Source organism: Impatiens glandulifera, chromosome 7 (assembly GCF_907164915.1).
Source record: "Impatiens glandulifera chromosome 7, dImpGla2.1, whole genome shotgun sequence".
Classification (NCBI taxonomy): Eukaryota; Viridiplantae; Streptophyta; class Magnoliopsida; order Ericales; family Balsaminaceae; genus Impatiens; species Impatiens glandulifera.
Genome location: NC_061868.1, coordinates 40,540,402 through 40,553,816, shown reverse-complemented (window position 1 = coordinate 40,553,816; position 13,415 = coordinate 40,540,402). Strand labels below are relative to the sequence as shown.

The window sequence follows — 13,415 nt, the reverse complement described above, 5'->3', positions numbered from 1 at the left end:
TCTATCTTTGTCATATTAATAAATATCCTACCTGTAAAATTACAATCTTCTAATATTTTAATATTTTTATTTCTTTAAATGAGGTCACTTTTACTTTTACTTTTACTTTTATTTTTATTATATTAATTGAAAAGGGTAAAAACAATAAAATAAATCATTTTAAATGAGAGAAAATAATTATATATAAAGAGAAGATAATCGATAATTCTATTATAAATTTTGAAAGAAGAGAAAAAAAAATGACTTCAAACAGGAAGGAAGCAGATGTTCCAGAGTCCTCACGAATAAGGCGGTCTAATTCTCTATCTTCATATCGGTCTAACTATCGACATAGTCCGTATCAGATTCAAATGCTTGAAGTGTATGTATACTTACTTCTCATTTCTTACCGTCTTTTCCATTTTCTATTTAATATTTAATGAGTTAATTTGTTCTTTGATTTAATAAATAAATTTAAAATAGTTTGTTTAATTTCTTTATTTAAATCCAATCACATTTGTTTTAAATCTAAACTTGATTGGATCGAGAATTCTATTTTTATTTTAAATAAAACTTGTTTTTATGATTTGTTTTTTTATGATATGGTAACTTTGATCTACTATAGATCTTAGATTTATACATTATTATAATTTATTTTTTAAAAATGAAATTTATTATTTCTAAATTAATTATGAGACTACAGGATAGGACAAATTCATATCTTTTAATGCTTCAAAACTTGATTAACAATGATCAATTTCTCGTTACATTTTAGTCGATTGTGTTATTAAGTGTGTTATTAATGAATGATTTTATTATTTAAAAAATAGTAACACATCTAAATTATTTAATATTATTATAATCATAATTATTTTTATTATAAATCTCTTGTCAAGAAAGTGCTTTTATTTTAAATCAATGAAGTTATCAATTTGATTGCTTTTCCTTTATTATAAATTAATTAATTACAAATGATTGTGATGAAGGAATTATTTTAAGATTCAATAATTTAATAAGACTTTTCAAATATTGTGTTTTGGTTTGACAAAATAACTCAAACACATTAATGGAAATTTTCATGTAAAGAGTTAATCAAAGTAAAAAATGTTGAAGCACGACATACAATCAGTGAATTGACTTATATATATATATATATATATATATATATATATATATATATATATATATTACTTTATTTCTCTTTTTCTATTCCATGTAAATATAAATGAATGCTTATTTTGTATGGGTTTTAAATTTAAGGTTTTTCAATCAACATCAACATCCGAGCGAACAGGATTGCTGTCGAATAGGAAAGGAGCTTGGACTCACGCCAAATCAAGTAAAATCTTGGTTTCAGAATAAGAAGACTGCTCTTAAGGTACATAACTCAAATCATATCATTATATGTTTCATTAGAGTTAGTATATATTTTTATGTTTATGAATTGATATTATTTGGCACATCAATTTGTTAGTCGATCACATGTACCTGTTATGTTTATCGTATTTTGTAATATCTTTAAATCAATTGATTCGCATTCAATTGATTTGAAAGAATGATGATAAGGTAATATTCAATGTATATATATTTTATAAATAAGATTTTTTTTTTTATTGATTGTGGTAAACGCAAAAGTTGATCTATGAGAAAGAAACCAAACTACTACAAACAAAGTATGTAAAATGGTCCTATTTTCCTTTCACCAGATTATTTTCTTCCTATGTCTTTTAGTATGTAAATATTTGTATGCAGGAAAAAAATAAGAAGAAGCATTCGTTAACACTCCGAGAGGAAAACCAAGTGCTACAAGCTGAAAACCTCTCAATGCAAAGGTCGCATGTGTACTCGTGCAGTGATTGTAAGGATCTTACCCCTATTGAAGTGGAGCAACTCGTCAATGTAAGGCAACTTCAAACCCAAAATTTGCAATTGAGGCAAAAGGTTGTGTTAAATTATTTATTTTCATACAAATATATTGTGTACCTTAATTGTTATAAAACACTGACTTAGATTTTTTTTCAAATGTATTGGTTTATGTACAATTTACAAATGGGCGACTTCATCAGTACTTTGATGCATGTATTTCAATTAAGGGCATGGGAATACATGTCCCGATAAACCAAGACTTACTACCACCAATGATGCAATCCAATGGAGCATTTATAGGACAATCATCAATGGAACCGGTCAATCATATCGTCGCTAATGCTCCTATCGTTGCTAATGGAAATTTGATTGCTGTTAATACAAATATGAACCAGCATTTAGATTTTGAGATGTTGAACATGACAGAAACAGTCAGGCTGGCTAGGGATGAGCTAATGTGCCTGTTACATCTAAACGAGCCATTTTGGGTAAAAGATGTGTCGGACGGAAGATGTATCATTAATAGGGAGATATATGAAGTAACACTCATGAATAGAAATATCCGCAAAAATCACCGTAATAATGGATTGCGTACTCGCATTGAATCATCAAAATATGAAGCATCCTTGAACATGAGTGCTTTTAGAGTGGCTCAGATGCTAACGGATTCGGTTAGTCCTATGTTTCTTTTTTATTTATTTATTTAAAAATTCTTATAATACTACTATGTTTTTATTCATATTTATCACTTTTTTTTTTTTTTTTTTTACAGAAAATGAGGGTAGAATATCTTTTTCCTACCATCATAACAAATGCCTTCACAATCCATGACTATGGAAATCAAGTATTGCCTCACCAAGTCGGGCCTCTAAAACTGGTACAAATAACTCGCCATATTGATTAAAATTGATGACATATATACCCGGTTTGATATATATATGTGTCTTATATGTTTGGATATATATGCAGGAATATGAGCAAATACAATTGTCAACTGCATCCATGGTTCCAAGAGACTTCTACTTTGTTCGATTCTGTGAAAAGGTCACTGAAGGAACGTGGCTAATAGTTGAAGTGTCTCATGACTTCAACAATACCAATTTTCAACTGGATTCCCCCTGTCGGGCATGGAGGCGCCCTTCCGGCTGCATAATAAAGGATGTTTCTCCTGGAGTCTCTCAGGTATAGTACTGTTTAATTAATGAATGAAGATTATTTGAAAATGAAACGGTTCCCTTTTAATGTTGTTGTAATTTGTAGGTGACATGGATTGAACATGTTGAAATTGATCAAGACAAGGACCCAATTCATCTTCTTTATAAAGATGTTATCTTTGGGGGATTGGCCTTCCATGCAGATAGATGGGTCCAGATACTTTCAAGGTCTTTTCATGGGATTGATTCTTATAATAACATCTTGAAGAAGCAATTTGATCATGGTTCCCAACAAAACCTTGGAGGTGGTATATATATTATCCTTATCTCTTTTCTTTATTTTTTTTTAATTAAGCAATTAAATAGAATGAAATTAATCTGTTTACATTATATATATCTGCATGATTCTTTAGTGCTAGGTGCCATGGCCCAAGAAGAAATACAATGTATAATGAGAATAAGCAACAAGATGGTGAGGAGATTCTGCGCAAACATGAGCAAGAGAGACAAACTGGAAATGCCCGACCTTAAAGACAAAGGAATTTGTCTGTCTTTAATCCGGGATCAAGAAAACACTAACCCATCCAATAGCATGATCATCAACGCTGCTACCTCGTTTCGGCTTGACGCTTCATGTAAAATGATTCTCGATTACTTACAGAATGTTAACATGAGAACTCAGGTATTGATTGATATCATTTGTTGTGTTTTGTATTAATAAATGTTTTGTAATTAAAATTTAAATCTTTTAATTATTAGTGGGATGTTATCTGCTATGGACAACCAGTGCAAGAGACTGCTTGCATTAAATTTGGAGATCAACTTGATAGTTCAATCTCTATTATTAAGGTAAATACAATAACACAACAATTAATCCATTGACAATATATTTTTTGCAATATTGATATCATATCATATTATATTATATATTGCAGCCTAACATTGAATCTCAAAACACTGTGCGTGTGATCCAAGAGACTCTTGTGGATCCTCTTGGTGCGGTTGTTGTTTATGCTCCTATGGACCGGGATGATTTTAATGGAGAATTATATGGGTCCTGGCCAAAGACTATTCTTCCATCTGGATTTCTCATATCTAAAGATGGAAACCCGGAATGCATGCGGATGGATTTTGGAGGAGCTTCGACTTCGAGAAATGTTGCGCCGACCAACGGTTCACTCGTTACGGTGGCTTTCCAAGTTATGTGTTATTCGAAGAACATCGAACCGGAATCCGTGGAAATGGTCACCTCTCTCATTTCCTCGGCAGTTGACAGCATAAAGTTGGCCTTCAAGTGCCCTGACCCCTCCGAGTGATCTTGATGGTTCATGGTTTAGGGTTTAATTTTATCTATTATATTATGGTTTTATGAACTTATGTATTGAGAACTTAGATATTTCCTTTTTTTTATGCAAGCTGGAGAACTTAATTACTTTATGCATTTTAATTGATGGGTTCAATTCATATTATTAAACCAATTAAAATTTCTTTAAGACTATATACTTAATAGTTAATTAATACATTTTACTCATTAAAATAGGATGAGTATTAGGTTGGTTAAAGAACTCAATCTAAATAAAATTAATATTATAGTCATTGTTTATTTATTTTCTTAGAACTAATTTATTATTTTTTAACATCTTTAATGGTTAAACTAGTTCATTGCTCATCATTCTATATTCATTTCATTGTGTTCAAGTTTTATTTCTCATCTCTTAATTTCACTTTCATTTTTTTAAATATGAGAAAATTGATTATAGGTATAAATGTTGTTGTTTTGTTAACAAAAAATTAATAATAGTGTAGAAATCTTTGAAATACTTATTTGGTGTTAAATTCTAATTCTATTATTATTAAGATGGAAAGTGTAGGGGTTGTTTGAATAATTTTTGAGATTATTTAAATAATTTATTAGTTATAGATTTTTGAAAAAGTGTTTTTTTAAAATAAATCTTAAAATATATTAATATATTATGCAAAATAAATAAAATTTTTTTGACTAAGACTAAATAAAAAAAAATATTCATGATCCTAACTAAACCCAATACAAAAAGTTTTAAAAAATAGGATAAAGAATAAATTTTTTTCGAATAAAAAGGAAAAAAAAATATTTCAATAATTTAACCAAATATTTTAATCCTTTATAGTTAAACAACTTTATCTAAAGTGATAAGAATATTTAACATCTTTAAATAAATCTTTTTTAAAATAATAAAATAATTAATTCAAAACAATCCTAATAAAACCTCAAATAGGAAGAAAAGTTTTGAAAAAAAAAGTAAAACAAAATAACAAAAGAAAGGATAATTGATATTTCTGAGATGTTTACATAAAATATATAACTATCTCATTTTACTTTATGTTTATGTATTGGTGAGATAATTATAACACCATCTACTAACTTGAGTTATCATTTATTTTATTTAAATATTTATTATTATAATATTTTTTAACTTTTAAAAAAAAAAATTATTTCATTTTATTTAATATAATAATTACTTAAAAAAGTTTAATAATTATTAAAATAAAAAATATGAATCAACTATTTATTGATGGTATAAATATTTTTATTTATTAAATGTATGAATCTAACATGATATCACATAAATTATATGTGTGAATCTAACCAATCATATTTGGTTATATTTTTAAATTATTACTTATTTAAAAATTTATATAAAAAATAAATGGAATAAAATATAATAAATAGTTATATATATATATATATAATATTCAAACATTATATAAAATAATTAATAGTATTGTATTTTTATATATTTATTATTTTAATATACAATATTAAATATATATAATCACATTTTAAATTAATTAATATATTTAACATATTTTTATAAAAAAAAATGATATTTTTAATTATTTAAATATTAAAAAAATGAGAGTTGTTTTTTTGGGAAACGGTTAAAACCATTTCATTAAATTCCAAAAGTGGGAGGGTCAAAGGAAGCGCGATCGGCACAATCGACATGGCATGATCGGCACAACGGAACGATAGGCACAGGTAGAAAGACACAATCGGCACGGACGACACGATATTGTCCGACGCCGTAAGTCATCAAATCGGTGTTGGAATCACCATTAATCAAAGAAAGCGCGATCGGCACAAGCGACACGTCACGATCGATAGGACGACATAATAGGTACAGGCGACACAGAACGATCGGCATGGGCAACCCGGTATTGTCTTGCGCCGTTCATTAAGTGTTGTTAGTCTAGAGTTTCTTGTGCATTTATAAGCGTCGCTAGAATTTTCCCTCAATTGCGATTTATCTGTGATCATCTTTTAAGGTTTCTGAAATTACTCTGTTCTATTATTTTGTTTCTGCCATTATGTGGAAGGGGAATAATAAAAATAATAAATTTAAAAAAATCAGAGAGTTTGTGCTAGAAGGAATTAAGGAAAGCAGCCGTCAAAAAATTAAAAAAAACTGATGAAAAAGTCAACAAAGAACAGTAGGATAACAACACAACTAAGCAATCTACTCCAACTGTTGTTGGAAAATTTTTGTAGAAATTAATGCAGGAAAATAGGGGGATAATGAAGGAGTTTGGAAGATATGCTATAAATATAATGAAAGAGTTAATCTGTTTGGACTTAAAAATCAGATTACAAAACTCCTTATGCATGCCAAAAGGAGAGAAATTGTCATTAATGACGACAAAACATAGTAGATTACAATTCAACTCAACATCCACTATCTTCAATATTGGAATCTGCTGAAAAAAAAGAATATAAAAAAATTGTTCAATGGTCAGTTGTTACAATGAATGAGCTGATGAATGCTCCAAAATCTAAGTCATTTACTATCAGGAGCAACTCGACATGGAAAACTAATGAAGTTTGGAAGAAGAACAATGCAAAAAAGTAAGAAGTTCATGCCTATAAAGGTAAAATCTACTTCAACAATACACGGACAAAAGTAAAGATACTGAATTCTCCATTTGAATTTAAATTGTCTACTGAAGTAGAGGAAAACTGTATAAAATAATGTGAAAATGTAGTTGTGAGAAATTACATAGAGAAAAACATAGTATCCTTCCCAATTACTAAAGATATAGTGTTGAAGCAATAGAAAGGAAAAGAGCTGGAGAAGATTTCAGCAAATGTTCATGATTTATATTTCCTTAAATTCAAGAAAGGATCTAATCTGGAGGAAATTCTAGGAAATGAGCATACATATATAGGGTCCGACTGTATGAAGTTGGAAAAATGGTCTGAAGACTTGAACCTATTGAGTAAGCCAAAAGAAAACTACACATATGGTTCAAGCTCTGAAATATACCCGCACATATGTACAATTCTGATGCCCTTAATTATTTTGCAAGTTTATTAGGTATACCATCATATATTGACTCAATTATTAAAGAAGGTGAGCGCATATTATTTATTAGAATTAGCATTGAGGTACAGGAAGAATATGACGACAATAATAGAAAAAAAAAATCAACTATCATAAAAATTACTTAGCCCAAAATAGGATGGTATTATTTATTAATTTATTCTAAATAAAATCAACATAAAACTTTAAATAATGAAACTCATTAAAAATTAAAATTTCTAAAATAATAGGAAATAAAAATGTATTATATTTATCAATATTATTTTAAAAGGTTAAAAACTATTAAAAAAAAATACCTAAACCCAATTTATTTTTTAAAAAAGTATATGTATATTACCTAAACCCAATTATACCATCATTCCGCCATAGTTTAATAATTTAAAAAATAAATATTAATTTTTCCCATGAAAATAATATATGTTTCTCTCATGGAACCCACCCAAGGGCATCTATATAATTTGTATTGTGATGTGGCCGTTAATATGCATATTAATTTTATTAAGTCATAAATTCAATTACAATAATAACTTGTATGACTATTAATTTCATAATAAAATAATTATTTGCATATTATATAAATTAATTATCTTTTTTTATCATATCAAATAAAAAAAATAAAAAAGTCTTGCTCCTTACACATTTAGACAATCTAGAGAAGATTTAGAAGATATTAGCAATCCTACTTTTTCATTTTAAATAGATTATGTAATCTTGATATATATTAATTTAAATTAAAAAAATAATGTTATTAATTATACCTCATAAAAGACTTTGTAAAACTAATTAAAAATATAAGATTTAATATTTGAAATATTTCAAGCAAACACATAAAAAAAATTGTGAATTATTTCCTCAAACAATATATACCTAAATTGTAATACCCAAATAGATGAATTTCTACTAGAAATATCTAATTATTATTTGAAAGATTTACTATTACTATAATATAGTTTTTTATGATAAAAAATTGAATGCAAATGACATTAATATATGTCCTATATAGGACAACCCAAATAAGGTAAATTTAATTGTAAGATTTATGTTTGCTTTTAAATTTGTTATACCAATTGCATAAGTGTGAAAGGAAAATAATCAAATTAATTATTTTTAAAATAACTTACAGATTTGTTTTCATCAATATAATATATATATATAGACATAAATTAATGAGTGAATTTCTGTATTATTTAAAAAGAAAAATAATATGTTACCGTTAAAGTTACAATTCTAAAAGAGGAATAGAAAATTTGGAATAGCTTATTAAATAAAATGGCCTAATTTAAATTGTTAAAGGTGTCATGGGATTTTATTATCCAGCCATAATAATACTTTTTCCTTTAAAATTATTATTTCAATAATTATATAGAGAGAAAATGAAATGTTTTATTATTATTTTATTGGCTGGTATTATTTTCAAATTATTTTTCTTGGATGGAAAACTTTTTTGAATTACTTAAAAAAATTCCAACTGAATTTTATGGTAGAGGAAGTAAACTAGATATATATCCAGCAGTTGTGATATAATTTTTTATAAATCTATATTATATATAATAAAGCATAATTATTAATTAACTAGCATGAATCCTGTATATTTGCACGGATACGAATATATATAAAATATTATTTATTTATAAATATTTGAGATAAAATTAAGTTTAATCTTAAACTTAAAATTAACATATATTATTTATTCGACATTCACTTAACCCCTCAATTGACCCTCATCTTGTGACTCACACTTTTTCATATGCATTTTTTATCCCTTCAACAAATCACCATCATTCTTAGTCGACCTCAATTCCTGACACACCTCAAACTCAACCACTAACCCTCCAATTGACCATCAACTTATGACTCAAATTTTTTCATATGCCTCTTTATCCCCTCGACAAATCACCCATTGACCATAATCTTATGACTCACACTTTTTCATATGTCTCTATCCCTCGACAATCCACTCACCAATCTTAGTCAACATCTCTTTTACTCTCACTTTAACAAATCAACAACCAATCCCAATTGATCACAGACCTCTTATCCAACGTCAAACCAAACACTAACCACCACTAACATTCATCTCGTGACCTTACATTTTCAAATGCTCGTCAAACCAACCATTAATTCCAACTTCACACTCGACAAACCACCCACCACCTGACCTTCATTTTTTGACCTCACACTTTCAAATTCTCTCCAAACCAACCACTAATTCCAACCTCACACTCGACAAACCACCCACCACCCAACCTCCATCTCGTGACCTCACATTTTAAATTGCTCGTCATATTAACCACTAATTCTGACCTCACACTCGACAAACCACCCACCACCCGACCTCCATCTTGTGACCTTACACTTTTAAATGCTCGTCAAACCAACCATTAATTCTAACTTCACACTCGACAAATCACCTACCACCCGACCTCCATCTCATGACCTCACACTTTCAAATGTTCGCCAAACCAACCACTAACTCAGACCTCACACTCGACAAACCACCACCACTCGACCTCCATCTCGCGACCTCACATTTTTAAATGCTCGTCATACCAACCACTAATTCTGACCTCACACTCAACAAATCACTCACCACTCGACCTCCATCTCGAGACCTCAAACTTTCAAATGTTCACCAAACCAACCACTAATACTGACCTCATACTCGACAAACCACCCACCACCCGACCTCCATCTCGTGACCTCACATTTTCAAATGCTCGTCAAACCAACCACTAATTCCGACCTCACACTCGACAAACCACCCACCACCGGCCTCCATCTTGTGACCACACACTTTTAAATCCTCGTCAAACCAACCATTAAATCTAACCTCACACTCGCCAAACCACCCACCACCCGACCTCCATATTGTGACCTCACATTTTCAAATGCTCGCCAAACCAACCACTAATTCCGACCTCACACTCGACAAATCACCCACCACCCGACCTCCATCTCGTGACCTCACATTTTCAAATGCTCGTCATACCAACTACTAATTCCGACTTCACACTCGACAAACTACCCACCACCCGACCTTCATCTCGAGACCTCACACTCTTAAATGTTCTCCAAACCAACCACTAATTCTGACCTCACACTTGAAAAACCACCCACCATCCGACCTCCATCTCTTGATCTCACATTTTCAAATTCTCGTCAAACCAACCACTAATTCCGACTTCACACTCGATAAACCACCCACCACCCAACCTCCATCTCGAGACCTCAGACTTTCAAATGTTCGCCAAACCAAGGGATTCAATCTCTAGTCTTTAGCATGAAATGTGAACACTTAAACCGCTAAACCACTTATAATTGTTGAAATAATTTTATTATTTTGTATATATATATTGTATTTAATATTTATTAGCAATTAGTTAATTTTTATTTAAACATAAAAGTTATTTATACTAATAAAGAATATTATATATATATATATAAGAGAAAAATGTATGATAAAAGATAAAATGTATTTATATAAAATTAATGATGAAAAATAATATAATATATATAAGATAACAACTAAATATAATAATAATGCTTAATTTAAAATATTTGAGGTGTACAACACGCTCTCTTCACAATCATCTACGAATAAAGTTAATTTTTCTTTCCTAATTTAATTATCTTAATTATTTTCTTTCTCCTAATTTAATTATTCAGTATTATTTTTCTCAACCTTACCATATATATAGTTATTTATATATTTTTCACACTAATAATATAAAATATTTTTTAAACTATAACTTTTATATTAAAATATATAATATTACCTAACATATTAATTTATATATATATATATAATAATGTTTAAAAATAACAATAACTTTTATAATAAAATATATAATATTACATAACATATTAATTTATATATAGGTGACATAATTATATATATATAAATTAATATGTTATGTAATATTATATATTTTAATATAAAGGTTATTATTAAAAATAGTTGACTTTAATTATTATTATTATTATTATATATATTTTATTATTATATATATATATATATAAATTAATATGTTAGTTAATATTCTATATTTTAATATAAAAGTTATAGTTAAAAAAATATTTTATATTATTAGTGTGAAAAATATATAAATATCTATAGGGTAAGGGTAAGGAAGAGAAAAATAATACTCAATAATTAAATTAGTTGAGAAAAAATAATTAAGATAATTAAATTAGGAGTGAAAAATTAATTTTATTTGTGGATGATTGTGGAGAGAGCGTGTTGTACACCTCCAATAATTTAAATTAAGCGTTATTATATATATAGATAAGCCACAACTAATTCAAAATTTAAGTAAAATGCACATATAAATCAGTATTTTAAATAAAATTTTGTTATAATTACATAAGATTATTTAACTGTTTTTGGTACACGCTCTTGCTCTAACAATGATTTAGAAATTATTTGAAAATATATAAATATGTTCTTCAAGGAAATTCCTATTGATATTAAAGAAATTAATCCATGTCAATATTACTGAAATATTTAAGTTGATTTTTGTAAGTTTTAGTATAATAATCAAAATTAATAAATTTAATGGGTAAATATCATTATTGGTAAAGTGTTTAGGGTAATATTGATTAAAGTCATTTTGATAAATAAAAAATTTATTATTGTATACATTTTTATCTTTCTTATCTGTAATATTAATAAATAAATAAAAATGTTTTTGATATATACATGTACCATTCAAATAATAAATAATAAATAACTTTCTTGACTGTAAAATTATCATTTTTTATTTTTTAATATTTTCTTCCTTTAAAGGATTCATATTTATCTTTTTCCGTTTATTTTTCATTTTTCATTAATTATTTTATTAAAAATAATAATAGTATATAAAGAGAAATCGTATTCTCTAAAATAAAATAAGAACGAAAAACAATGGTTTCAAGTAGAAATAATGATGATGTTCCAGAATTCTTACAAAACTAAAGAAGACAATTTGAGTCAGGTTCACATCGGGGAATCGTTATCTACCTACTACTCAAATGCTTGAAACGTAAAAATACATTTATATTAATTTCTTTTTTATTTTTATTATAGCTTAAATTTTTGGTTTTTTTTTGGTTGAAAGAAAGAGACAATACATCTTGAATAGTTTCTTTATTTTATTATTTGATATTTATCCATGATAGATCTTATATTTATATATTTATACAAATTATTTTTTATTCATTTTGAAATTATTCACTTTAAAATCTTATATTTATATATTTATACAAATTACTTTTTAATCATTTTGAAATTATTCACTTTAAAATCAAAGAGGCTTTAATATCAAAGTATTCTATAATTACGATAAATTTATTCGTTATTATTGTGAATTGCAGTATTAATGAATAGTTTTATTCTTTAAAAAAAATTAGGAGCAAATTTATATGATTTAATATGTTATACATCAATTAATTTATTATAAATCTAAAATGTTTTTTTTATAAATCTCCTATCAATTATTTTATCTTTTAAATCTGCAGATTTATCAAATTTTGATTATTTTTCCTTTATTTTGAATTAATTTAATTATAAATTTATGTAATTAAGGAATTATATTAATTTATTTGTTTTTTAAATTTATTTCTCTTTTCCACTTCTAAGTAATGTAAATGGATATTTAATTTTTACGAGCTTTGAAATTGAAGGGAATTCGCCGGATGTCGCCATCGCCATCCGAATGACCGGGATCGATACAAAATCGGTATTGAACTTGGGCACACACCAGATCAAGTGAAATTTTGGTTCCAAAATAAGAGGACCATTCTCAAGGTATAATGTATTACAACTCTTCTTACATATACTTGTATGACTCAAAAATAGTTATTATATCTTATTTATTTTCATAATGATATTAATTGATGCATCAAAATGCACAAATAAATTGTAGCATTAACTTTATTCCTTTTTATCCTTTAAGTCTATGCAGTTGTTATCACATATATTTTTTTATTGTGTGCTATCCCTTTATCTAAATTTTCTAAATATTTTATGCAGGGACAAAATCAAAGGGGGCTAGGGTTTACCCTCAGAGAGAAAAACAAC

General features: G+C 27.3%; 1 protein-coding gene across 1 annotated transcript; it reads left to right on the top strand.

The window, feature by feature from the left end:
* The first annotated feature begins 239 nt into the window (after window positions 1-239).
* LOC124909899 (homeobox-leucine zipper protein HDG12-like) lies at window positions 240-4,315 on the top strand. The gene is made up of 10 exons (XM_047450528.1): window positions 240-361; window positions 1,240-1,357; window positions 1,732-1,920; window positions 2,046-2,516; window positions 2,618-2,722; window positions 2,815-3,027; window positions 3,106-3,304; window positions 3,413-3,681; window positions 3,759-3,848; window positions 3,935-4,315. Exons 1-10 carry the CDS (start codon window positions 240-242, stop codon window positions 4,313-4,315), a joined length of 2,157 nt encoding a protein of 718 aa, XP_047306484.1.
* The last annotated feature ends 9,100 nt before the right edge of the window (window positions 4,316-13,415 follow it).

Excerpts from the sequence above, each read along its gene's own strand:
- LOC124909899 (XM_047450528.1), top strand. The coding sequence starts at position 240 with ATGACTTCAAACAGGAAGGAAGCAGATGTTCCAGAGTCCTCACGAATA. Across the intron at positions 1,358-1,731 it reads ATAAGAAGACTGCTCTTAAG|GAAAAAAATAAGAAGAAGCA; the intron begins GTACATAACTCA and ends ATTTGTATGCAG. Across the intron at positions 3,305-3,412 it reads TTCCCAACAAAACCTTGGAG|TGCTAGGTGCCATGGCCCAA; the intron begins GTGGTATATATA and ends ATGATTCTTTAG.